The following is a 24,397-nucleotide window of genomic DNA, read 5'->3' on the forward strand; positions in this document are numbered from 1 at the left end:
CAGGCTGCTGAGATTAAGCAGAGTGACTGTTATCATCGCGAAGTCCGTTATTTTCCAATAGCACTTCCCAGGTGTTTTATTCCTCTTACCACAGCAATTCACTAATGACTGTTAAAAAACCAGAAAGTGCGAACATCTCTGTCCTGCTGAACACTTTCCCTTTTAGCTAACACACTGCATAACATTATAGTATACAGGCTAACACTTTAAATCTTTAAACATCTAACAGCCTAAGCCATTAAATAGCATTATAGTAAACAAGCTAATTCCTATTCATTAGAGTAAACAAGCTAACCCACTAGCATTATAGTAAACAGGCTAAGATATTAAATAGCATTATAGTAAACAGGCTAAGATATTAAATAGCATTATAGTAAACAGGCTAATTCCTATTCATTAGAGTAAACAAGCTAACCCACTAGCATTATAGTAAACAGGCTAAGATATTAAATAGCATTATAGTAAACAGGCTAACATTTTAAATCTTTAAACATTTAACAGCCTAAGCCATTAAATAACATTATAGTAAACAAGCTAATTCATATTCATTATAACAAACAGACTAATTAATTTGCATTCTAGTAATCAAGCTAACCCACTCACATTATAGCAGACAGGCTTAACCATTAAATAGCATTATAGTAACCAAGCTGACCCACTAGCATTATAATAAACAGGTTAAATCAGTAAATTGAATTATAGTAAACAGGCTAAGGCACTACATAGCATTATACAGAGTTCTTTTGCAGGTTTGGTCAAATCTGCAACTATAGAATTTAAATGCACTCGTTTCCCAAAACAGGAAATGTATTAGAAATTAGACCATGAAGATCTTGGCACTCTGGATGACGCAATGTGAAAATGTTCCTAAGTTGGACTTTGTCTTTGTGCCTCCTGGCTGGCTCGCCTTCCAATAGACATGATGTCTAAAATCTACTTGTGTGAATGAACAGATGAACAGTGCACAGCGGAAGCCGCAACGAGATGCAAAATACATTGGAGTGTGTGTGTGTGTGTGTGTGATGAGTGTGTGAAGTTATTTTAGGGCTGTGAATGCCTCTCTCACTTGTCTCACCCCTTGGCTCTGTCATGGCATCGTGCCCAGTTAAATTCTGTCACCTCTCATTGGTTCTGACATCGTCCTCAACACCAAGTGTCCTCACCTCAGATAAAAAAGTGACCTAATAAAACTAGGATAAAACTCAGCTGGTTCCACTCTAGCGTTAGCCGCCTGTGTGAGTGTACTCATAATGACAGTGTGATGCTTATTAATGAGCTCACGGTGCGTTGATGTTTTATTTTACTGGCCCAACTGTAAAATATGAACAGTTTGCCCAGTGTGTAACCTGATAAGAATCAATGCAGTAACTTATTAGGATTAGCATGTGGTACTTTTCAACATTAATTAGCGCTGCCTTTGTAACCAGCTCCTAGTCTTAAACTCTTCTTTGATGAATGTATCTAAGAAGCTCTTGTCAAGTTCCCCATACCATTATTTCCTTGGCGATCCCTAAAAGTTCCAGTAACTTTCCATTGTGAAGTATTAAAAAATGGAAATATGTCAAGTTCTTCAAAAATGTAACCAAAAAAAAAAAAAAAGAATTGTAACTATAACATTTGAATCGCTCCTTTTAACTTCATGCAACGTCTTTACATTACTCTAATAGCTACAGTAGTTAGCATGCTAGCTACATAGCTAACCATCTAGTTTGCAAACAGCATTATTTCAACATAACTGAATGACTGAACACGTAAGTACGTTCATGGTAGTGACATCACCACATCACACGTATAAACAATTCAAAATGGGCTGGCAAATTCAATGCTTTATTCTGTTAGCTCGTCAGCATGCTAGTTAGACTCTGAACAGATAGTCAGGTTAGAACCTCCTTTTTCTATCTCCTGAGTGATACTTTCTCATTGTAACATCTCTCTCTCTCTCTCTCTCTCTCACTCTGGGAAAGACTGGTGCGTTTTGTGCTTTGCGAATATTTCAAACAAACATTCATGCTATGCTAATAAATAAACGGTATGGCTGTAAACGTGAGGGCGTTTCCGAGACCATCGACTTATTGCTTCCTCATCATCACCTCCACCTTGTCCTGGGTATAAATGAAACGCTGGACTTTTTGAACATGTGAGTGCAATGAATTTATTGAAGTTGGCAGCGTCTTCACGTCTGATGCTCGTCGGAGCTGATATAAAGGAATCATAGAGAATGTGTGCTGAAGGTCATTGACCCCGGGTGACTGGGTTCTCCCAAGTGGACGGAGCGACCGTGGGAGAGAACGCAGGAGCCTGAGAGAGTGAGACACACATGGAAAAGGATGAGTGGAGTGACAGACTGATGGGAGGAAGAAGAAAGAGGGGGATGGTGGGTAAATATCGAGGGAGTGTGTGAGGGGATTTGAGTATAAATCATGTGTGTCTGTGTGTGTGTGTGTGTATACACTGTATGAGCTCTATTCCTGCATCCTGTTCAGTCCCCTGTATATATATATATATATATATATATATATATATATATGGTTTTTTAATTGGTACCATCCTCAGTAATCTCAATGATCTTTAGTCCGCACCATGTGGGGCCATCCTCAGCAGCAGCATGTGACTTCCAACTGATGAGAACTCCAAGCAGAATTTGGGCATCAGGATGGATCAGGCAGGTCCGGAGAGCAGAAGGGGTCAGGATCACTGGTATCTCAGGAGCATCATGTGTAGCTCGACAGAAAGAGAGAGAGAGAGAGAGAGAGAGAGATTATTAGGTATGATTATTGCCCTGTAATCACTGAGGACAATGTACCTTGCGTGAGTGAAGCAGTGCCTGATGCAGGACTTGGGGCAGGGGTAGCTCAGTGGTTAAGGAGGTTGTGAGTTCAAAACCCCAGGACTACCAAGCTGCCACTGTTGGGCCCTTGAGCAAGGCCCTTAACCCTCAACTGCTCAGCTGTATAAATGAGATAAATGTAAGCTCTGGATAAGAACGTCTGCCAAATGCCGTAAATGTAAATGAGTGAAAGCAGGGACTCAAACAAGACTAGAAGGGAGAGCCAGCAGGGAACACAGACATGAGGGCTCTCTGGGACAGAAGACGGCCAGACACTCCACCATCAACAAACCTGGGTGAAGGTGTGAAAGTGGCGGGACGACAGCATCCAAACATCCCAGTTCACCGCAACACGCGATACCTGTAAGCCCTTTAGATCTGCTCCTTTACCTAAGAAAAAAAGAAACTCTTCACAAAGGGCTTGACTAAACAAACATGTTTTCAGCCTGGATTTAAACACAGAGTCTGTGTCTGAGTCCCGAACACTGACTGGAAGGCTGCGTATTTCATTTCATAGTGCTTCCTCAGAGAATAACACCGTGCGCTAAAGGAAATGTTCTCATCAAGCATGACTGACGTGTGGAACAATCGCAGCGTGAGAGGAGTCGCTGGGGTTAAAGGTGGCTTTCCCTCTTTTCTGCCATCTCTTTCTCTCTAATCTCCTGAGAATCGCTCAGGTGCCAATCACCGCAAATAAAAGCCACCACTCCTGTCCTTTTCCTTCCTCCTCCCTCCTCCTCCATGTGTCTGATTGCCCTTGGGGTCTTTGTTAATCCTGACATGACCTTCACAGATCGAATCTTAAATGCTTCAAATCAGAGCTCTTAAAGGCATCAGATCTATCCTCATCAGATCTATCCTCATCAGATCTATCCTCATCAGATCCATCAGTAGCTGTATACAGTACACGAGTGTGTAGTTTATTATTGATGTGACTGGTATTGTTACAGAGAGAGAGAGAGAGAGAGAGAGAGAGAGAGAGAGAGAGAATTGAAAAGTTAAAAACAAAGGCAATGGACAAAGAGATGAACCCAGTAATACACAAATATGGACAGAATAAAGAAGAGAAATGGTTATGAAATGGAAGATAGTTAGGTGGATTGTAGATATAGACAGAAAAAGGAAGATGAATGGAGTAATAGAAAGATGGAAGAAGAGAGATAGGCAGAAAGTCAGAAAGACAGAAATCAAGATAGAGAGAGAGAAGGATGGACAGGAGAGAGAGTGAGAAGGATGGACAAGAGAGAGAGAGAGAGAGAAGGATGGACAGGAGAGAGAGAGAGAGAGAGAGAGAGAAGGATGGACAGGAGAGAGAGAGAGAGAAGGATGGATAGGAGAGAGAGTGAGACAGAGAGAGAGAGAGAAGGATGAAGGATGGACAGGAGAGAGAGAGAGAGAGAGAGAAGGATGGATAGGAGAGAGAGAGAGAGAGAGAGAAGGATGGATAGGAGAGAGAGTGAGAGAGAGAGAGAGAGAGAGAGAGAAGGATGAAGGATGGACAGGAGAGAGAGTGAGAAGGATGGACAGGAGAGCGAGAGAAGCATGGACAAGAGAGAGAGAGAGAGAGAGAGAGAGGGATGGACAGGAGAGAGAGAAGGATGGACAGGAGAGAGAGAGAGAGAGATGGACAGGAGAGAGAGAGAGAGAGAGAGAGAGAGAGAGAAGGATGGACAGGGGAGAGAGAGAGAGAGAGAGAGAGAGAGAAGGATGGACAGGAGAGAGAGAGAGAGAGAGAGAAGGATGGACAGGAGAGAGAGAGAGAGAAGGATGGACAGGAGAGAGAGAGAGAGAGAGCGAGAGAGAGAGAGAAGGATGGACAGGAGAGAGAGAGAGAAGGATGGACAGGAGAGAGAGAAGGATGGACAGGAGAGAGAGAGAGAGAGAGAGAGAAGGATGGACAGGAGAGAGAGAGAGAGAGAGAGAGAGAGAGAGAGAGAGAAGGATGGACAGGAGAGAGAGAGAGAGAAGGATGGACAGGAGAGAGAGAGAGAGAGAGCGAGAGAGAGAGAGAAGGATGGACAGGAGAGAGAGAGAGAAGGATGGACAGGAGAGAGAGAGAGAGAGAGAGAGAGAAGGATGGACAGGAGAGAGAGAGAGAGAGAAGGATGGACAGGAGAGAGAGAGAGAGAGAGAAGGATGGACAGGAGAGAGAGAGAGAGAGAGAGAGAAGGATGGACAGGAGAGAGAGAAGGATGGACAGGAGAGAGAGAGAGAGAGAGAGAAGGATGGACAGGAGAGAGAGAAATGTAAAGAAGGGATAAGGAGACAGAAAAGAAGGAAAAAGATGGAGCAGGTGATGGTCAGACGGACCAGAAAAAAGAGATGGAAAAAATGTTAATAATTCAATAATAATCATCAGAAGGAGGAGAAGCGAGAGGATGAAATGGAAAAAAAGCATAAAAGAAATAAAGAAAAAATGTAAGGAGAAGAACATGGAGGAGAGAGAGAGAGAGAGAGAGAGAGAGAGAGAGAGAGGGAGAGAGAGACTTTTTAGACTTTTTATAAGGCCTTTAATACATCAGTTTGGGTATGTTTACATTACATATTTACATATTCACTTTTCTTTTTTACAGAAACCCCCTGAACCCCCCACCCACACCTCCACCCAGGAACCCAACCCCCCCCCCCGCGCATCCATTTCTGTCATTTACAGTCCACAGTGCCGTTCACATTAATTCCTCTCTTGCGGCCGCTGTCCATTTCCTCAGTCTGTAGCGTCTCCTTGGTGACATCACGCCCATGGTGTGTTGTACAGATCTGATGAAGTTTCTCCTGTCCGGGAAGAAATTTTTTCAGTATGATATTGCGTTTTCCTTTAGTCAGTCCTAGAAACCGGTTGATCTGCTCCGTGGTGTAGAACTGTTCATGTTGTTCTGGACAGTGAAAAGTGTGTGGTTGATCTGGGGTGATGTCTTCCTCCTCCATGTCTGTGAGGGGTTCCTCTCCTGCAGCTCCTGCGCTGCACTCTGGGCCCGAGTCCTCCAACATCTCAACATTGTGCTGTGGCTGTTTGGACGATTCCTCCACCTTGTCCATCTTCTCCCTTGTTGTTTCCGGTTCAGTTTTATTGTTCTCGATGTTCTTGTCCTGTGGGTTCTTCTGTTGCTGTCGTGTGGAGTCACTGTCTCAGACAGTGATAGCGGTGTAGGGTTTGCTATGAGTGCTGTCTGCGGTGTTGGTTTTATTGCTATCATGGTCGCGGGTGTCGGTGCTGTCACTGGGTGCTGTGATTGTTTCAGTGGTGGTGTGTTCGTCACTGACCTCTTCCTGCTGTAACCTCGGTATGTCGTTACCCCTCTGCCCCAGGCTCCTGTTCTCAGGTGTTCTCCCGCTGGCTGTCTCTGCGCTGCCGTACCCCGGCCGTGTCTCCCCCGGCGCTCCCCGGTTGCACCGCTCTGCGTGGGCGGCTCAGCCGTTTATGCCTGATTTCCCCACACCCAAAACACCTCAGGCGTTCGGTGGTGGTGAAAACCATGTAGCTGCCGTCGCTGACTTTACACTTAAAGTTAACATCCAGCGTTTGGTCGCGGTTGTTGATAAACATATAAAGCTGTCTCCGGAAAGACAGGACGTGTTTCACCGCGGAGTTCTTACAGCCGAGTGGAATATCCATCATGGGGCCGGCAAACTTTCCGAAGCGGGCCAGCTCCTTCATGATCAGCTCGTCTTTAATGAAGGGGGGCACGTTGGAAATAACGACCGGCGTCGCAGGGGCAGAAAGAGGGGTGACGTGTAGCATGACACCTTTCAGCCATATTCCATTTTCACACAGCGTGTTGGCGAATCTTTTCTTTCTTTAGGAAAATCACCACCGCTTTGTTCATTCGGGAGGCGGAGTAGATGTTCTCACACCCGACCTGCTCTCGCACCGCCAGCAGAACCTCCTCCACCTGTTCTCCATTCTCCGATACACACCTGATGATATGGCGGAGAGACAGCGTCTCCCCTCCGGCCTCAGAGGCCATGGCGTCCCGCTCGCTCTCTCCCACTCTCAACTTTCACCGGTCACTGATACTCACTTAACTTACACATTCAATAAATTCAACGAAAAAATAGAAAAAGAAAACAAACTCGCGGAAAACTTTGGCAAGACGCCAAACTGCTCTCACGCGCTCCACACGCCATGCTCACTCCTCCACCACGCATGCACAGAGAGAGAGAGAGAGAGAGAGAGAATAAAATAATGACTTATTTTTGTAATTATTACTATTTTCTTTTGATTCTATTTTTATTATTCCTATTACCATTTTATTTTATTTCATTTTTTATTCTCCTTTCTTATCTGTGCTGATGCTTTGGCAATATTGTACATAAACAATCATTCCAATAAAGTACTATGAATAGAAAAATTGGGAGAGACAGAGATGGAGAGAGAGAGAGAGGGAGAGAGAGCAAGGGAGACAGAGAGAATAAAATAAAGATAGGTAGACCTTGAACCTTGGTACAGGCAGAATAGATGAACAGAAGGGAGAAATGTTTAGAGAAAGAAATTGAAAGAGAGAGATGGACAGAGAGAAGAGAAAGAATGATGGATATACACTAGAGAGAATGGACAGAATCATATAGATGAACAGAATGGGACGGAAAGAACAGAAACAAACAGAGATGGACAGAGAGTGTGTGAGAGAGAGAGAGAGAGAGAGAGAGAGAGAGAGAGAAGGACGGTGAGATGAGAAGAGGAATTAGTTCAGCTTGAAGCAGTAATGGATGAACAGATGACAGTGGAGTGTGTGTGTGTGTGTGTGTGTGTGTGTGTGTGTGTGTGTGTGTTTATTTCCTCCTGTAACACTCAGTGTGAAAGTGTGCCTGCTAGTACAAAGTAACAGAGCGAGCTACAGCGCCTCCTGCTGGACACACACACACACACACACACACACACACACACACACACACACACACACACACACACACACAGAGACAGAGAGAGAGACAGAGACAGAGAGAGAGACAGAGAGAGAGAGAGACAGAGAGAGAGACAGAGAGAGAGTTCACTGCTTCTTTCTACCTGCTTCAGGTCTAAAAATAGCCTTCCAGTTTCGGCCAATCACAAACACTCGTTCAGTGCGTAACAAGTAAATCAGTATTCTCAGATTAGCTAATAATAATAATAACAATAATAATAATAATAATAATAATAATAATAGTAATAATAATAGTAATAGTAATAATAATAGTAATAATAATAATAATAATAATAATAATAATAGTAATAATAATAATAATAGTAATAATAATAATAGTCTATCTATACACACATCCATCCATCCATCAACTCTTTGATCCCCGTCCATCCATGTATCCTCTGATGTATCCACCCTTTTATTCCCTCTTTTCACCCATCCATTCATTTATTATTCCATCCATCCATCCATCCATCCATCCACATATAAACAGATATAGATATGTTCAGGTTAATGATAAAATGTCAAATCATTTCCCCTCATCACCATGTGCTTGTCGCCTGAGAGCTCATACCGTGTTTCCACGGTGATTTATCATCTCATACACACGACATCGGACACACTGAACGAGTGTTTGTGATTGGCCGAAACTGGAAGGCTATTTTTAGACCTGCAGCAGGTAGAAAGAAGCAGTGAACTCTCTCTCTCTCTCTCTCTCTCTCTCTCTCTCTGTGTGTGTGTGTGTGTGTGTGTGTGTGTGTGTGTGTGTGTGGTGTTCTAGCAATGAGTGACTCTAGTGTTTACTTTCTATCCTGAGCCATCTTGTTAAAAGTTCCAGCTTTACTTCTGTCTGTTACAAAGCACTGACACTGGAGACTCCTTCCTTACACGTTACGTAAACATCTCCTTATGGTAACAACTTATCAATGATGTATCACCGTATCAGTGATGACACACTTTTTAAATGCGTTTAGCGTCCGCCATACAAATCTTTGTGAGTGCTACTATAGACTTTAGACGCTAACATTAGCTAACCTGACAGGTTAATCACCTGTTATCTCTTTCTTTCTTTCTTTCGTTCTCCGTCCCTCAGCGGTGATCCTTCCTGACGGAGCTCCAGAGAAGCTGGGTGCAGGTGATGAGGCTGGCAGTGAAGAGGATCTCTACGAGGAGCTACGCAGTTCAGGACATCGCTTCCCTCATCCAGGAGGAGCAGGAGAGCAGCTGGCCATAAACGAGGTGAGAGGGTTTTCATCAGTAGGCGTCGCCAAATATTAACATAACCTTGTTTCTATAGCGACGGCTCGTTCAATATTAACGTTGATGGGATGAAAGCTGGAGGTTTTTTTCCTTTCGTGCGGGGGTATGTTAGAGGTCAGAGATGAAAGCAGGGGAAAACCCTGGGCGGGGTGACGCCACAATCACACACTACAGAATTTGGACATGCCAACCAGCCTACAACACATGCCTTTGGTCTGGTGGAGGAAACCGGAGTACCCTGAGGAAACCCCCGAAGCACAGGGAGAACATTCAAACTCCATGCACACAGGGCGGAGGTGGGATTCAAACCTCTAACCCAGTAGGTGCGAGGTAAACGTGCTACCCACTAAGCCACTGTGCCCCCCTGTAGAGGACAATTAGATGGGTTTAGACCACACCCACTTTGGGATTAAATCCGAATAGAGATACACATATTTGCAGGACTGCACAGATACAGATAGTGGCATTGCATTACATTCCTAATGAAGGAGATGATAGCTAAGGAATGAACAAGTAGAACACGTCTCACCCCAGTGTTATGGTATTTACTGCAGAAAAGAACTCTCTGGCTCGGGTGCAATCTAAACCCAGTGTGATTCCTCAGCAGACCAGCTTCATACCCTCAGATAACAGACGGAGCAAGTGTGCCTGCCAGCTAAATACAACCTCCAAAGCTATGCTGTGAATAGTGTGTGTGTGTGTTTGTGTACCGCAGTGATGCAGAACTGCCAGTTAGTATTGGCCAGAGGCGTCTCCTGCTTTTTGTGGTGTGAATTAAGAGACCAGCTGGTGAAAGTATAATTAAAAGAGCTTTGAATAGAGATCAACATTCACCAGCTGAAGAGAAGGTTCTGTTTCTCCCAGAGGAGTTGTAGGCATGGTTTATTGGCTGGAGCAGACCTGTTGATTAGATGGAAATATAGGAATGTGTGTAAGAGACTCGTATGTGTTGAAGAATGGTGTGGATATGTAGGTTTTTATGTGAAATGTGATGATGATGATGATGATGATGACGATGATTGCTTTGGAAGTACCTCATTAGCGGTCTTCTCCATCAGGATCTTAACCACAGGAACCTTAAATACCAGGAACATAAGCGAACAAACATAAACCCATGAATTTAAACCCAGGAACATGAGCCGAAACACCTAAAAAAACATCTTGCGTATCACTTCCAGCATTTACTTTCTCGTTTTGTTTGTTGGTCCAAATTCCCAGAAGTTATCATTTCTACAGCACTACCGTTCAGTATTTTGGCTTAGCCTGTGTTGTGAGTTCTTGTTCATAGTGTGCTTAATGTATCCCATCATCTTTAGTTTGGCATCATGTGGCTCTGGGGCTTGAGTTCCTGGTATAATGAACTAGGCAGTGGTGGCTGAGTGGTGAAGGTTTACTGCTCAAGCACGCCAAGCACCACCATGTGGCCACTATTGGGCAGCAAGCCTCTTACATTTTTTTATTTTTAAAGAAACAAATACCTTAGTTCAAAATATTTTAGAAGATAAGCTTTGGCATGACTGTGGTGCAGCACGTAGCACTGCAGTCGCACAGCTCCAAGGTCAAGTTAGTTACAGTTACATTTATATTGAGCTTTACATAGAATGTGTGTGTGTGTGTGTGTGTGGGTGGGGGGGGGGGGCGGGGGGTCTCCTTAACCACCACTAGCCTCCACCTGGATGATGCAGCCATATTGCTCCAGAACACCCACCACACACCAGCTATTAGTGGAGAAAGTGATATAGCCCAGTCATAGACAGGGATTATTAGGGGACCATGATAGAGAAGGGGATGGGGGAATTTCACCAGGACACTGGGGTTACTACTCTTTAAGTGTCCTGGGATTTTTCATGAGCACAGAGAGTCAGGACCTGTTTTTACAGTATAGTGCCCCCACAGAGACCGCAGGGTGAGCACCACCTGCTGGCCCCACTTCCAGCAGCAACCTTATTTTTACCCAGGATGTCTCCCATGCAAGTACTGACCAGGCTCAACCCTGCTTATCTTCAGTGTGAACCCAGGTGAGAACTGCAAGGAGATACCGCTGTAGAGATTTGATCCCGAGCTTTTGTTACTGAGGTTAATGTTTTCCCAGTGTCCACAACATTACCTCTTTAAATTCAAACTCAGTCTAGACCAGTCAGACACCTCTGTCCCTCCCTGAGCTAACATGCTGGTTTTATACAGTAGGTAGGATTTCTCTAGGAATTGTTTGCTAAATTCACAGAATTGTGCCTGTCACCATGTATGGTGAAGCAAGAAGATACTTCACTATGGATACAATAGCAAAACCTCCGGTCTTCTCTCAATCCCTTATCCCTTAGAGGATTCTGACTCCAAGTCGCTCGTCTCTTCTGTCTTACAAAGGAAGGAACCCAGGCAGTGTTTTTCTTGGTTCATAAATAATGGTGTAGGTGTTTGTGCGCATCAAGAAATTCTGCAAACATGAGTCCGGAGACTGGATCGAAACTCGGATTCTAAATGTGTGCTCGTGCACTTGGAGTATCTACAGATCAGCTTTTTCACCAACATAAGTATATCTTTGGAAAGTCTACACCAGCCTATCAGTCTCACGAGACAGTAGGACGTCCTAGCTCATGTAGATCCAGAGATAAGGAGAGAAGACTAGGGGATTGATAAGACTCCTTTGGCTGGATAAGCCCGAGAGTGTTATCACCCCTGACCTTGGTACGTTCTGTCAAAGACTCACTGTACCATGAAAACATACAACATATTCAGAAATGCAAGTCACACTTAACACAGAGTGTGAGAGAGATACTGTAAACATGAGCAAACATAAAACTTTATAACTAATGCACAAAGAATCAGACGCAAGAAATTAAAGGCAAATATTTAGTTTCCTAAAGGCTCTCCAGTTTCCTCCCACCTCCTAAAATGTATCAGTATGTGGACTGGCTAGTGTGTGTGTGTGTGTGTGTGTGTGTGTGTGTGAGATGCCCTGAAATAGACAGGCGCCCCATCTATTGTGTTATATAATCTGTGAGCTGTGATCCGAGTCGTTATTTGAAGAGGATGGATGAGGATTTATTCGGTTTGATTTCCTGTAAATGTGCCTGCTGAAGTGGAAAACACCTGAGCCTCCAAACACGGGGCGTAACAACACCAGATTCCATGTATGTGTGTGCATATATATTTTATAGGTACTCTGTTATTTGCATATATGTGAAATTTAGTGAGATATGTGAAATGTAGTCCTGTAAGAAGGAAGGAGACAGAGAGAGAGAGAGAGAGAGAGAGAGAGACAGACAGATGATCTGTCTAATAAGCAGTCAGCTCCATGTTCTTGGCTCCCCCTCCTCCGCCCTTCTCCACGGTCGCTAAGAGCCGCCTCAACCATTCTGGTTTCCAGGATACGGTGGAGAACCGGGTTCTCTGATTGGTCATTCGCAGTAGGAAGGGGAGAGAAAGAGGGGGAAAAAAAAAAGCTGTGTGAGAAGAAAACGATGCTGCGAGTGTGATGGATGAGCGTTCCAGCGTAGCTCCGGCAAGAGTCAAGCGCCGTGACCAGCTTGTGTGTTTACTAACAGGAGAAACCCCAACCATGGAGGAGAACTGCCATCATCCCATCATGGGTGTGTAAGGGACAGAGATAGAGAGAGAGGGGGAGAGCGGGAGAGAGAGAGGGACGCAGGGAAAGGCCTGAGCTATAAAACATGAACAGCAAAATCGACGAGATTCCACTGGTGAGATTTGGATTCTCCTGACATCTCGGCTGGAAGAGAAGAAAGAAGAAAAAAAAAAGAGGCGAGGATCTGAGGACTGGGGTTTAGATAGAGAGTGGGGGTGCGCATGGCTCGTAGCTGGGTGAGGAGCGTGAGGCCGAGGCCCGGCCTCCTCCACACACTCCTCCGCTGCAACATGGAGCCCGAGACGCAGCGTGTGGTCGTCTTTCTCATCATGATGTTCCTCGTCGTCGTCAACGTGGTGCTTGTGTTCCTGCTCGCCTTCCAGTAACGAGAGAGAGAGAGAGAGAGAGAGAGATCTTCAGAGGAGGAGTGAGGAGCGAGGGAGGGGGACGTGGGACAGTTCTTTTTCTGATGGGATTCTGGTATGACTGCAGCATACATACCCAGGTAAAGCAAAACCATCTGTACTGTATGTTTTTCTCAAACATCCTCTATTTGTTTATTATTTATTTCATTCGTCACGTCACTGCTTAACATGTAAACCTCTGCAGTACTGCAGTACTTATTTATCCGATTACAATACTATTTCCTGGCTGAAGTCATACTTTGTGATTTTTATTCTAAGGCTACATGATGTTGATTAAACTGATAATCACGATCATTATTCTCGATTTTTACCTGATATTCATCAAGAACAGTTATTGCACTTTAGGACAGGAAAAATCTGTTATGTGTAGAATTAAGAACACGATTTTGTGCTCTCATACCTTTTTAAAATAAACACCAACCACATCGGCTTCGCTCATTCCAATTCTTATACAGTAAACTGTATGAATATTATATTTTAAATATATGTATCTACTTCATTGTGTAGCTACTAATTATATTAATTGTTCATGTTTAATTAACTGAGCAATTTAAATTATTTTCATTATTATTACTGAATGGTAAACTTTCCATTATTTACCAAGTGAACAAGGAGTTTGCTTCGGGTTTGGAAAATTTCAATTCCAACCCTACGTAGTGATATTTTGGTGCTGCTTTGTTGTTGTTTGTTGTTGATGTTGTTGTTTGTTGTTGATGTTGTTGTTGTTCTTCCTCAATCAATACAGTAAAATCCAAAGTGAGCCCTGTCTGTGAATTAGAACTAAGCAGCTGCTACGTCCTCTGCCTTCGTCCTACCAGCCATAGTCATTAAGAAATATAAACTGCAGTACGCTTTATAGAAAGTTTTCTGGGTGAGTTCTCTATGTGGGCTACAGAGAGCCATGATACTGCACCTGTTAAAATATTAGAACAGTACATTTAGACAAAACAGAAACGACATAGCGATGTCAAACTGATCATAATACAGTTGTCACGTTTCACAAAAAGACAGAGGCTCCACAACATGCCAAATCGTAGCCAGATAGTTTAAAAGACTCCTGAAGCTACACTATATTATTATGTTATTGCTGGCTCAGTAAGAGCAGCGTGGGTGAGCTCTTCGCTAGCCTCGGTTCGGCCGATGTTAGCTGTCTTGGAGGCTATGCTAGTCTCGGTTGAGTGATAATGTCGATCAAGCTGATCTTCTTCAGCTGGACTACCGTTAACAATCAAAGAAACAAAAAGAAACAAATCGGGAACATGGTAATCATGTGTAACAGTCTATGAATTTGGATAAGGGCGTCTGCCAAATGCCATAAATGTAATGTAATGTAAATGATTCATGAAACATTCGGTCATTTTCTTTGTACTAGCACAGATACGTTGATAAACACAAATCTGCGGTAAATAACCAAGCACGTTTAGCTGATTTACATTTAACCACTCCCACAAAACTCCATAAAAGGCAAAGCCACAAAATGACAAGTAAATGGTGAGAGAGCGCGTCCCAATCGCAGTGTACACTAAATCTTCCAGTAATGCAGCTCAGCCACTGCAGCGCTTCAGCTACAATAGACACACATTTACTCTTCCTCCTTTTACAGGGCACCATTACTTTTGTGCTAATTGAATGGCTAGTCTTATTTGTCTTAAGGCATGGATTTGTTTTGGAGTTTCACTTGATTAATATGAAGGCCTTTGGCTGGTAGGTTGAGTTCAAATCCCAGGATTTCCAGAAAGCCATGTTTTTATTGGCCAGCAGCGATGTGAATGAAGAACACTGCTACCTGTTTTACTATCTAGAAGTATTCCAGGTGCTTGACAGAAGCATTTGATTAAGCTTCGAGTCTTTAAGCTTCGATTACTCAGCTCCAAGCTCAGATTACATTCTACCTCCGTCGATAAAAGCATCTGGCAAATGAATAAATCTGATTTGTGCCAAATTCAATTTGGTGTATAGTGTTTGCAGTATGGATCATCTGTGAATAGGGTTCCTTTTAAAGGTACATCTTTTTAAAAGCATTTACGTGGCTTTGCTTGTGCTGTAGATGTATGCATCATGTTAAATGACCTCTGTGTTTCTGTAGCGCTGATGTCCGGATGCGTCTCATGCTCTTAGGTATGTTGGACTCAGTTAGATCCAATCTCATGGATCCACTGGGTTCAGCTAAGGCAGTTGATATTCTGTTATCGTGATCAATATAAGAATAAAAGCAAATCAAAATCAAACCGAATAAATATAAAACTAATGAGAAAAGATGAAGACAAAAGCATGAGGCATTGGATTGCGAGTAAAGGCATTAGGCATTTCAGCGCTTAGCTGCAGTAATGTTGATGCTGCAACCGACTGAGACCTAAATTGGGGTGTTGCGTTTTTTATTTTCTCCTGGATACTAGTTTACCCATCTGCCAGGCTAGGTAACCTTGGGACTAGAATTAACAACCTTCTGGTCACTAGAACAGAACCGTCACCACTGAGCCAACCCTGCTCCATCTGTGAACTTTTATTCGTTCATTAAAAACTCTGTAATTCATAGCAATTTCGGTCGACTCCGCCCTTCTTCTTACCTTTTGGTAATTCCTTGGGAAACGTTCTTCTCAGGTGTTTTAGGAATAAATTAGGAGAAGAAACTATTAGCTAGGAACTTATGAGGACTACTTATGAGGACTCTTAAGCCTACTTGCATTTAAGTATGTGTAAGTGTATGCAAGATGGCTGCCACATGTATGCTGCGGTTGATGGACTACCACTTGTGCACATTTTCAGAAATCAACGCTTCATCTCTACGAGGTGCAATAACAACATAAAGGGTGTGTACACTGTAGTTCGGCTGTAGGACTTGAGTCCAAGACAGTCTTGAGACATTTGTTGATTTGTTTTGGATTTATTGGCATTTTACTTGGACTTGTCTCGGTCTTGGGCCTTGGTCTCACTAAATAAGGTTTGGTCTCGACCGAGTTTTTTAAAAAATGTTTGTTTGTCTTTTTCTCTTTGCATTGCACACAGTTTAACAAAAAATAAATCCTTCTTCTAGAAACAGCTTAGTCATGGAACAATCCATGAATGGAGCCAGCGAGCTGAAGTAAAAGCTTGGCTTTGAAAAAGATTTTATGGTCGTGATCTTGACTTGGTCTTGACCCCTTGACTTGTCTGGATCTCGGCTAGTCCCGTGCTAGAAGTGTTTAGAAAAGGAAATTGCATCGTATGTTAATTCCTTTAGATTAATGTGATGCTTCTAATGCCTTTGCTAATGATTCTTCAGGCCTCTAAAGGCTTATCTTACTAACTTCAGTTGGGGTAATGACATTTCTGGAAGGTCCTTACACTGGCAGCAGGGATTCAATCAGGAAGTGGATTTGGTGCATGTGATTGTGCATTTCTGCTTTCAGAGTAGTTTCAATTGTACATATATAGGAGTGTGTATATATGAATTCATGTGATGTTGGTTAGCATTTCCCCACGTCATATTGGCAGAAACTGAAGCATTGCAACTGAAAGTCATGGACAGGCAAAATTATGCAGGTGTGTTGCCTAGCAACAAACCCCTCTCTTTAATGATGGATTGATAAGAGAGAGAGAAATGGCATAAAATATCCCATAGTTCTATTTCTATCTTGCATCTTTGACTCTACAGATGACATAGCGTGGCCAGTGTGCAACCAATATGCATACACAGATGATGTCCTGCCATAGCAAAGATATCCCAACAATCTCGGTCCTCCAAATAACAATTTAATAATCAACTTTGGGATGGTAACTCTGCTTCATCACATTAACTCATTATGTTTTACTTTCCTGTAAAAGCAAGACATGGAGTGTTTTATTCCTTACATAATATACTTGTAAGCAGAAGGCAGAGTTATTGGATTGGCAGGAATCCAATTCCATTTCTTTATTACAGAGCTGTAATTACACAATATTTCATAATGGGAGTGAACATGACCTAATGTGGACTAACACCAAGAATAAACACTTATAGTTTGGATTCAGAGTCTATCTGAAGTTTGTAATTGAAAAAAAAGTCATTTTATCAGGGCTTTTGCAAGAATTGTTGCCAGATTCAAGAGTAAAGACTCAGGGTGACAAGGCTAACATGTTACCAAGAGGTGTACGGAACAAGGGAACAAGCATTAAAGCTACAGGTTTGCATATACAAGTCAGCAGCAAAGGGGTAACAGAATAAGATACAAGTGAGACAATTTATTGGTACAAATTGAAAGGTACTAACAGTACTCAAGAGGAACGGAATAATAAGCGTTCATGACGACCAAGTTTCTCTCCTATTCTGTGTGCAGCTGATCAGCGATGGCAGCGTGGTGTATGCCGAGGCATTATGGGATCACGTCACCATGGACGATCAGGAGCTTGGCTTCAAGGCTGGAGACGTCATTGAAGTAGTGGACGCCACAAACAAGGAGTGGTGGTGGGGACGCATCCTGGACAGCGAGGGCTGGTTTCCAGCCAGCTTTGTCAGAGTGAGGAGTTTGGCATTCATTTTCAATTCTACTCAGCACTTGTGTTCTGTTTTAGATCAAAAATTTAACTAACGGTGGAACAACACAAAGAACGTCTTTTCCGACACGCTCCACTTGTTGGTTTGTAATGCACGTTAAAAATGTATGTTACAGACATGATGCTCATTTGTGTACAACAGCATGTAGAAAATTCCAGGAGCTGAATATCTAATTAAATCTGGAAGACAGGAAGTAAAACAGAACTTTAACTGAAAAGCTAAACTGTTCTTTGTCCGAAAAGCCTTGTTTGACCCTGTTTGACCCTGCCTGTCCTCGCTCAGTTGCGTGTGAACCAGGATGAGCCGATGGAGGATTACCTGGCACAGCTGGAAGAGGCTCAGGAGGAGCAGAGCTCTGGCGTTGGGCTGCTCCTCGGACCTGGCCTTCCCTGCAAAGAGCAGATGAGGACCAACGTCATCAATGAGATCATGAGCACAGAGAGGGACTACATCAAACACCTAAAGGACATCTGTGAGGTCAGATCAATCAATGAGAGCAGGAGCTTCACTGGTGCTTAGAAAGAAGGGTTCATTGGTAGTTAATGGTTCATGGTTTCCCCATAAGGGTTAGACTTTCTTTAAAAGGAAAATCCGCTGTTGATCTATTCAAATGGATAAACAAAGGAGCTGTTCATGGTGCTAGATGAAGCTTTTCTAGAAGAATTTGAAGCTTAGAAATTGAAGGTTAAGTGCTTTAAGGCCTTTAAGCAAATTGTCCATTGGCGCTCTGGCATTTGGTGAGTTTAAATCCCATTTGAACCCTCTTTTGATGGGATGGATGGGTTAGCTCATCTTTTCTTGTCATGTTTTAAAATGCCTGTTGGCTCACCATGATGCTACCTGGATATGAAATGGTGGGAAGACATGTTAGCCCTCACCCTTCCCACCCACCCACAACACCATAGTGGTCCTGCCATGGTCCAAATACCAACACACCTAATCCAGCTCATCAAGGGTTGATAATTACAGGATCATTTTGATTAGCTCTGTACTATGCTAGCAATGGGGAAACTTGAAATCTGTTCAAGGGATTAGAGTTGAGGATCCCTGATTTAGGGGCTAAACCCTCCAGCAAGTCAGGACCTGTCTTTCACTTATTATTCTATCTGCTGTAAATAATGCGAACGTATGTTGATATACAGTATAGGGTTTCTAGTGAATGCATACTAGTATGAGACGGTTTAAAATAGGGTTGTTGGGAGGAGCAATCGCTGCCACTTCTTAATCTCATGTGAAAATCATTAGCTTTCCCAACACAGCTCACTGTTGTATCCGAAGGGTTAGAAGAGACCTAGTGACTCCCAGTGATTCTTGTGTTTACTGATGCCTCGTCCTAAGTCTTTTTTAGATCTGTTCACATGAACTTTGCTGGACTCATTTGACCCCAATGATCCAACTTAATGCCCTCTGTTTGACCCCCTGTGATCTTCGTAGGGTTACATCAAACAGTGCCGGAAGCGCATGGACATGTTCACAGAAGATCAGCTGTGCACCATCTTCGGAAACATCGAGGACATCTATCGGTTCCAGAAGAAGTTCCTGAAATGTCTGGAGAAGCGGTTCAACAAGGACGAACCTCATCTCAGTGAAATTGGCTCCTGCTTTTTAGAGCATGTATGTTTAAAAAAATTATTTGTATGTTCTCCCCGTGCTTCGGGGGTTTCCTCCTGATACTCCGGTTTCCTCCCCCAGTCCAAAGACATGCATGGTAGGCTGATTGGCGTGTCCAAAGTGTCCGTAGTGCATGAGTGTGTGTGTGAATGTGTATGTGATTGTGCCCTGCGATGGATTGGCACCCTGTCCAGGGTGGACCCCACCTTGTGCCCCATGCCTCCTGAGATAGGCTCCAAGTTCCCCACGACCCTGTAGGATAAGCAGTACAGAAAATGGATGGATGGATGGATGGATGAAATTCTTCATGACCCTGCAGTTTACTTTAATCCCAAGACACTTCCAGAAGCCACCTCATCGTAATCAGTGTAATGATCATCCTCTAACCGTAATCAAACTAGACTAAGCAAGACTATTTCATGTGCCACCATCTGCCAGTAGTACCTTCAAGAAGTCATTGACATCACCATAGCAACCATCAGCAAAACATGAGGATGATCAGAAATGTGTTCATTTTGCCCACAACCAATTTTGGACGTCCTTGATCAGAGACGGCATCTTTCCTTTGATGTGATTGATCAGTGATGAAACTGTATATTTGGTGCCTTTGATGATGACTTCATCATTATGTGATATCCTTGAACCTTGGGCAATGGAATTTTGGCTTTGATGTCTTTGATCAGTGGTAGCATGTTGCCTTTGGTGTTTGTTTTTTTTTATCACTGATGAAATCTTACTTTTGTCATCACTGATCCCATGGGTTCATTTGATCCACTTGATCACTGACGTTCTTTCATCATTGGTGCCGCTGTCCTTTCGATGCCCTTAATCTCTATTGTCGTCTTGTCTTGGTGGTTTTCTAGCAAACAGATTTCCAGATCTACTCGGAGTACTGTAACAACCACCCGAACGCCTGTGTCCAGCTCTCCAAGCTTATGAAGCTCAACAAGTACGTGTTCTTCTTCGAGGCCTGCCGTCTGCTGCAGAAGATGATTGACATTTCTCTGGACGGTTTCCTCCTCACTCCGGTCCAGAAGATCTGCAAGTACCCGCTGCAGCTGGCCGAGTTACTGAAGTACACCAACCCCCAGCACAGGTATGCAGTAGATATCAGAGTCGATTTCGTTTGTCAGCACAGGCACGTTGGACATATCTGATGCATGTGACCCTTACACACATCCCTGTGAAGGAATTACGAATGAATTTGTTCATACCTGGCGTAATAAAACGTCTGTATTAGTAAAAGCACAGAGGAAAAAAAATATTTATACCAAATATAAGCTACAAACATAAAGCCACATACAGTATGTTTCACCTCAGTGAATGTGAAACGGTGTTTGTTGATGTAGCATGATGAATTTGTCTTTTTCTAGGGACTACAAAGACGTGGAGGCAGCTTTAAATGGGATGAAGAACGTGGCCAGGCTGATTAACGAGAGAAAGCGGCGTCTGGAGAACGTGGATAAGATCGCTCAGTGGCAGAGCTCCATCGAGGACTGGGAGGTGATATAATGTTCATGTATTATTTATTATACTGTATTTACATGAAATTTGTCATTTTGTATTTCAAACAGAACCTGCCTCAGTACTTACGTAGCCTACACTGGGGGCGGGGCTACGTATGAGCTCGGTAGTATAGGTGTGAATAAATACAATAAGCTCAATTAACCTCGTCACAGGACCTACATGCTAAGCTAGGTAGCTCCTTAACTTAGATAATGTTAGTACTGAACATATTCACAGTTGTCATGGTAACAATATACTGTACACTGTACAGGTTTTTGCTGCTGTTAAAATAAAAGAATGAGAAATTGATGTAAAATCACGGCTCTGATACTGAAATCTTACTCGAGTGGTAAGTCTGAACTAGGTTAGCTAAAGCTAAATTAGCATGCTCATGTTTATTAATGAAGAGCTCCTGTCCTTTTTAATGAGGGAAAAGATGTTGAAGAGAAAAAAAGAAACTCGTATTAACCACTTTATTATTCTTTATGTAACATGAGTGGAGTTACAGTTAACGCTTGAGAACGGATTATTTTCCTAATTTTTCATTTGCTAAAGAATGACACATCATACTTTTTATCTGTTTATAGTTACTAAAGTTTATAGTTAGAACAATTACTGTTGTAATGTTGTGGAACGTCTGCTGTAATCAACACCGTCTGACCAATCAGAATCCAGAATTCAACAATGCTGTTGTGTAAATTATTGTTTATGTGTGTGTGTGTGTGTGTATGTGTGTGTGTGTGTGTGTGGGTCAGGGTGAAGACATCCTCAGCAGGAGCTCGGACCTGATCTACTCCGGAGAGCTCACGAAGATCTCTCCACCTCATGCCAAGAGCCAGCAGCGCATGTTTTTCCTCTTCAACCACCAGATGGTCTACTGTAAAAAGGTGAGTGCTTAAAGACACACCGTCACGCTTTAAACCCAGTCCTCAACGGTCGAAATCTAAAACTTTATTAATCCAAACTTTTTAACACTGTGCATGTCAGTGACATCTGGTGGCCAAAGGGTGAACTGCAGCTAGTAATCCTATTGCAGTAAGCTACTGTGTCCTAGTGGTTGCTGTAATAAATGTGTTTCGGTGCTTTAAGAAACATCCATCCATTTTCTACACCGCTTATCCTTCAGGGTCACGGGGAACCTGGAGCCTATCCCAGGGAGCATCGGGAACAAGGCATAGTACACCCTGGACAGGGTGCCAATCCATCGCAGGGCACAATCACATACACACTCACACACCCATTCATGCAAAACAGACACGTACACATATCTGTGGACTGGGGGAGGAAACCAGAGTACCCGGAGGAAACCCCCGCAGCACAATGTGCTCGTTCTAATACGTTATCGTTTCTATACAACAGCTCGATCATCTCAACCTGTATAGCGCATGCTCGACATCAACGGATTTTTAATCGTTGACATGGTGAATTTTTCTGTAAGCAGACTTTTATTTAACATTAATGGAAGGAGTCTCCAGTGTCAGCGTTTGTGTTTGTACCAGTTCGAGGTAAAGCTGTATGTTTACGTTCTCCGACATCTTCGGGACAGAGGAGTTTACGCTGTGCGGAACTGTCAGCATATTGTTCTGGTATATGAGGAATAAACCGCTTAGGGGATGTGCTGTTGTTATAGGGAAAAAAATCAACGTACATATTCCATAGACCTCATGTTTTAATAGCAGAACTTACTAAACGTATTCGGAGTACAGTGTGTGCTTTGTGCTTTCTTTTATTTTATCTTCCTGCTTTACGTCTGTGTAAGATCAGGTAAAGAACTCTCCCTGACACTCGCTTCTTGCATGTGTTTCTTCTCGCTGCTGGTTCAGGATCTGCTGCGCAGGGACATCCTGTACTACAAGGGCAGGGTGGACATGGACCAGATGGAGGTGTTGGATGTGGAGGACGGGAAGGACAGGGAGCTGAACGTGAGCGTGAAGAACGCGGTGAAGCTCCGCTCGCTCGGTGGAGACGAGCTCCATCTCCTGTGTGCTAAAAAACCCGAACAGAAACAGCGCTGGCTCCGAGCCTTCAGAGACGAGAGGGAGCAAGTGCAGCATGACCGAGAAACAGGTAACACACACACACACACACACAGTGTGTTCCTACAGAATCAGTGCAAACCTGTGAAGTAGATGTATTTCTTCCTTCTGTTTTATTACAATACAATACAGTGTATAAACCACACCCGGGGCCCAGGCACTGAGTAGGATATCATTTATATCATTTTTATCTTATGAAGTGAGGAATAAACCACTGTGTGTCGTGCTGTTCGAGTAAAATAATCAACAGTGAAGTGGTGTGTTGAAGCAGCATTACTGTCGCAACCCCAAACTTCATTACTGTCCTATAACAACACGCCCCTGAGTGTTTTATTCCTCATACACCACAGCAACTTGCCAACAAATTAATTGCGTTATTAATTAAAGAACATCTCCTTATATTTACGTTTACTGCTGTGGAAAGCCCATGAAACAAGTTCCTGTTGTCACTTACGTTAGAGCAGCTGTAAACGGTCATTCCCTCACCAGCCCTGTCTTTTAAAGTTAATAAGACGCAGCTAGTCGTGTTACCGAGAAACCGCAAAGAAGCGTAAACTCGTCTGTCCCGAAGATGTCATTAAACTTAAAGTTCCAGCTTCACCTCTGACAAAGTGCTGACACTGGAGACTCCTTCCGTCGATGTTAAATAAAGATGTTTCTCCTTACCCCGCAGAAAACGTCACCGTAACGCATAACGACGATTACTTTCATCCGTTTACGTGGAGCGTCCGCCGTACGAGTCCCTCTGAACGGGCTGTTGCTATAGAAACGATAACGATATTAGAAACGTGTGATTTTCAAGAGCGCTGTGGTGTAAAATGCATTGACGCGACTCTCTTCTCCTCTCCTGTTGTTCACGGCAGGTTTTTCCATCACTGAGGTGCAGAAGAAACAGGCCATGCTCAACGCCTGTAAAAGCCATCCAGCTGGCAAGCCCAAAGGTCAGACTCCGTTATTATCACACTGTTCAGCAGCTCTCTACGTGACTAGGTCATGTTTACGTGTAACCTCTATTCATACGTTTGTGTCCGTTTAACGATAAGCATCTAGTCGTCGCTGAATCCAGAAGATTCTGTAAGAGAGATAATCAGATAAACGTCAGACAGCCGGGACGTGTCTGGGGTCTGAAATGAGCTTCTTTCATTTTGCATTGGAGCAATGACCGTATTTCAGCCCAAGACTAAGGGGGTTTGGCAGAGGCAGTGGGGGGTCAGGGGTTAAAGGCTCTGGGTTACTGATCAGTTCAAGCCCCAGCACTGCCAAGCTGCCACTGTTGGGCCCTGAGCAAGGCCCTTAACCCTCTCTGCTCAGATGTATAAATGAGATAGGTAAGTCACCCTGGAGAAGGGCCTCTGCCAAATACCGTCAATGGTTTTGTTTCTTCGGTAAAGTTCCAGCACTTACAAGAAATTTTTTATTTATTTTTTTTACATCATTTTGCAGTTTTTTGTGTTCTTTCCTCACAGTTAGCAAATTTATTTAAAGTCTATAAATATTTTCAGCAAATTTGTTCTTTGGGTGCTACGTCCAAAGAACAGAATATATATATATATTTTTATTTAAAAACAATTTTATAAACGCTCACAAATGTATACATATATAAAGTATCTGGGTAATTGCAGGTGAAATCGGTGGAACACAATTCAGTTCAGTTTTATTCGTGTAGCACTTTTAACAGTGGACGTCGTCTCAGAGCAGCTTTACAGAAACATATAAACACAGGATGGAGATT

At 43.2% G+C, this 24,397-nt stretch overlaps 1 protein-coding gene across 2 annotated transcripts in view; it reads left to right on the forward strand.

Moving 5' to 3' along the window:
- The window catches only part of LOC128605606 (rho guanine nucleotide exchange factor 4-like), a 67,826-nt gene that overhangs the window by 41,698 nt on the left and 1,731 nt on the right, over nt 1-24,397 (forward strand). For both annotated transcript variants that reach the window (XM_053621269.1, XM_053621352.1), the window contains 9 exons: nt 8,822-8,967; nt 17,295-17,474; nt 17,795-17,989; nt 18,947-19,126; nt 19,987-20,219; nt 20,497-20,626; nt 21,385-21,516; nt 22,453-22,696; nt 23,529-23,606. In XM_053621269.1, coding sequence (XP_053477244.1) covers nt 8,822-8,967; nt 17,295-17,474; nt 17,795-17,989; nt 18,947-19,126; nt 19,987-20,219; nt 20,497-20,626; nt 21,385-21,516; nt 22,453-22,696; nt 23,529-23,606 — 1,518 coding nt within the window. The remainder of the gene's footprint in view (nt 1-8,821; nt 8,968-17,294; nt 17,475-17,794; nt 17,990-18,946; nt 19,127-19,986; nt 20,220-20,496; nt 20,627-21,384; nt 21,517-22,452; nt 22,697-23,528; nt 23,607-24,397) is intronic.

The sequence above is a fragment of the Ictalurus furcatus genome, chromosome 1 (genome assembly GCF_023375685.1).
Source record: "Ictalurus furcatus strain D&B chromosome 1, Billie_1.0, whole genome shotgun sequence".
NCBI classification, from domain to species: domain Eukaryota; kingdom Metazoa; phylum Chordata; class Actinopteri; order Siluriformes; family Ictaluridae; genus Ictalurus; species Ictalurus furcatus.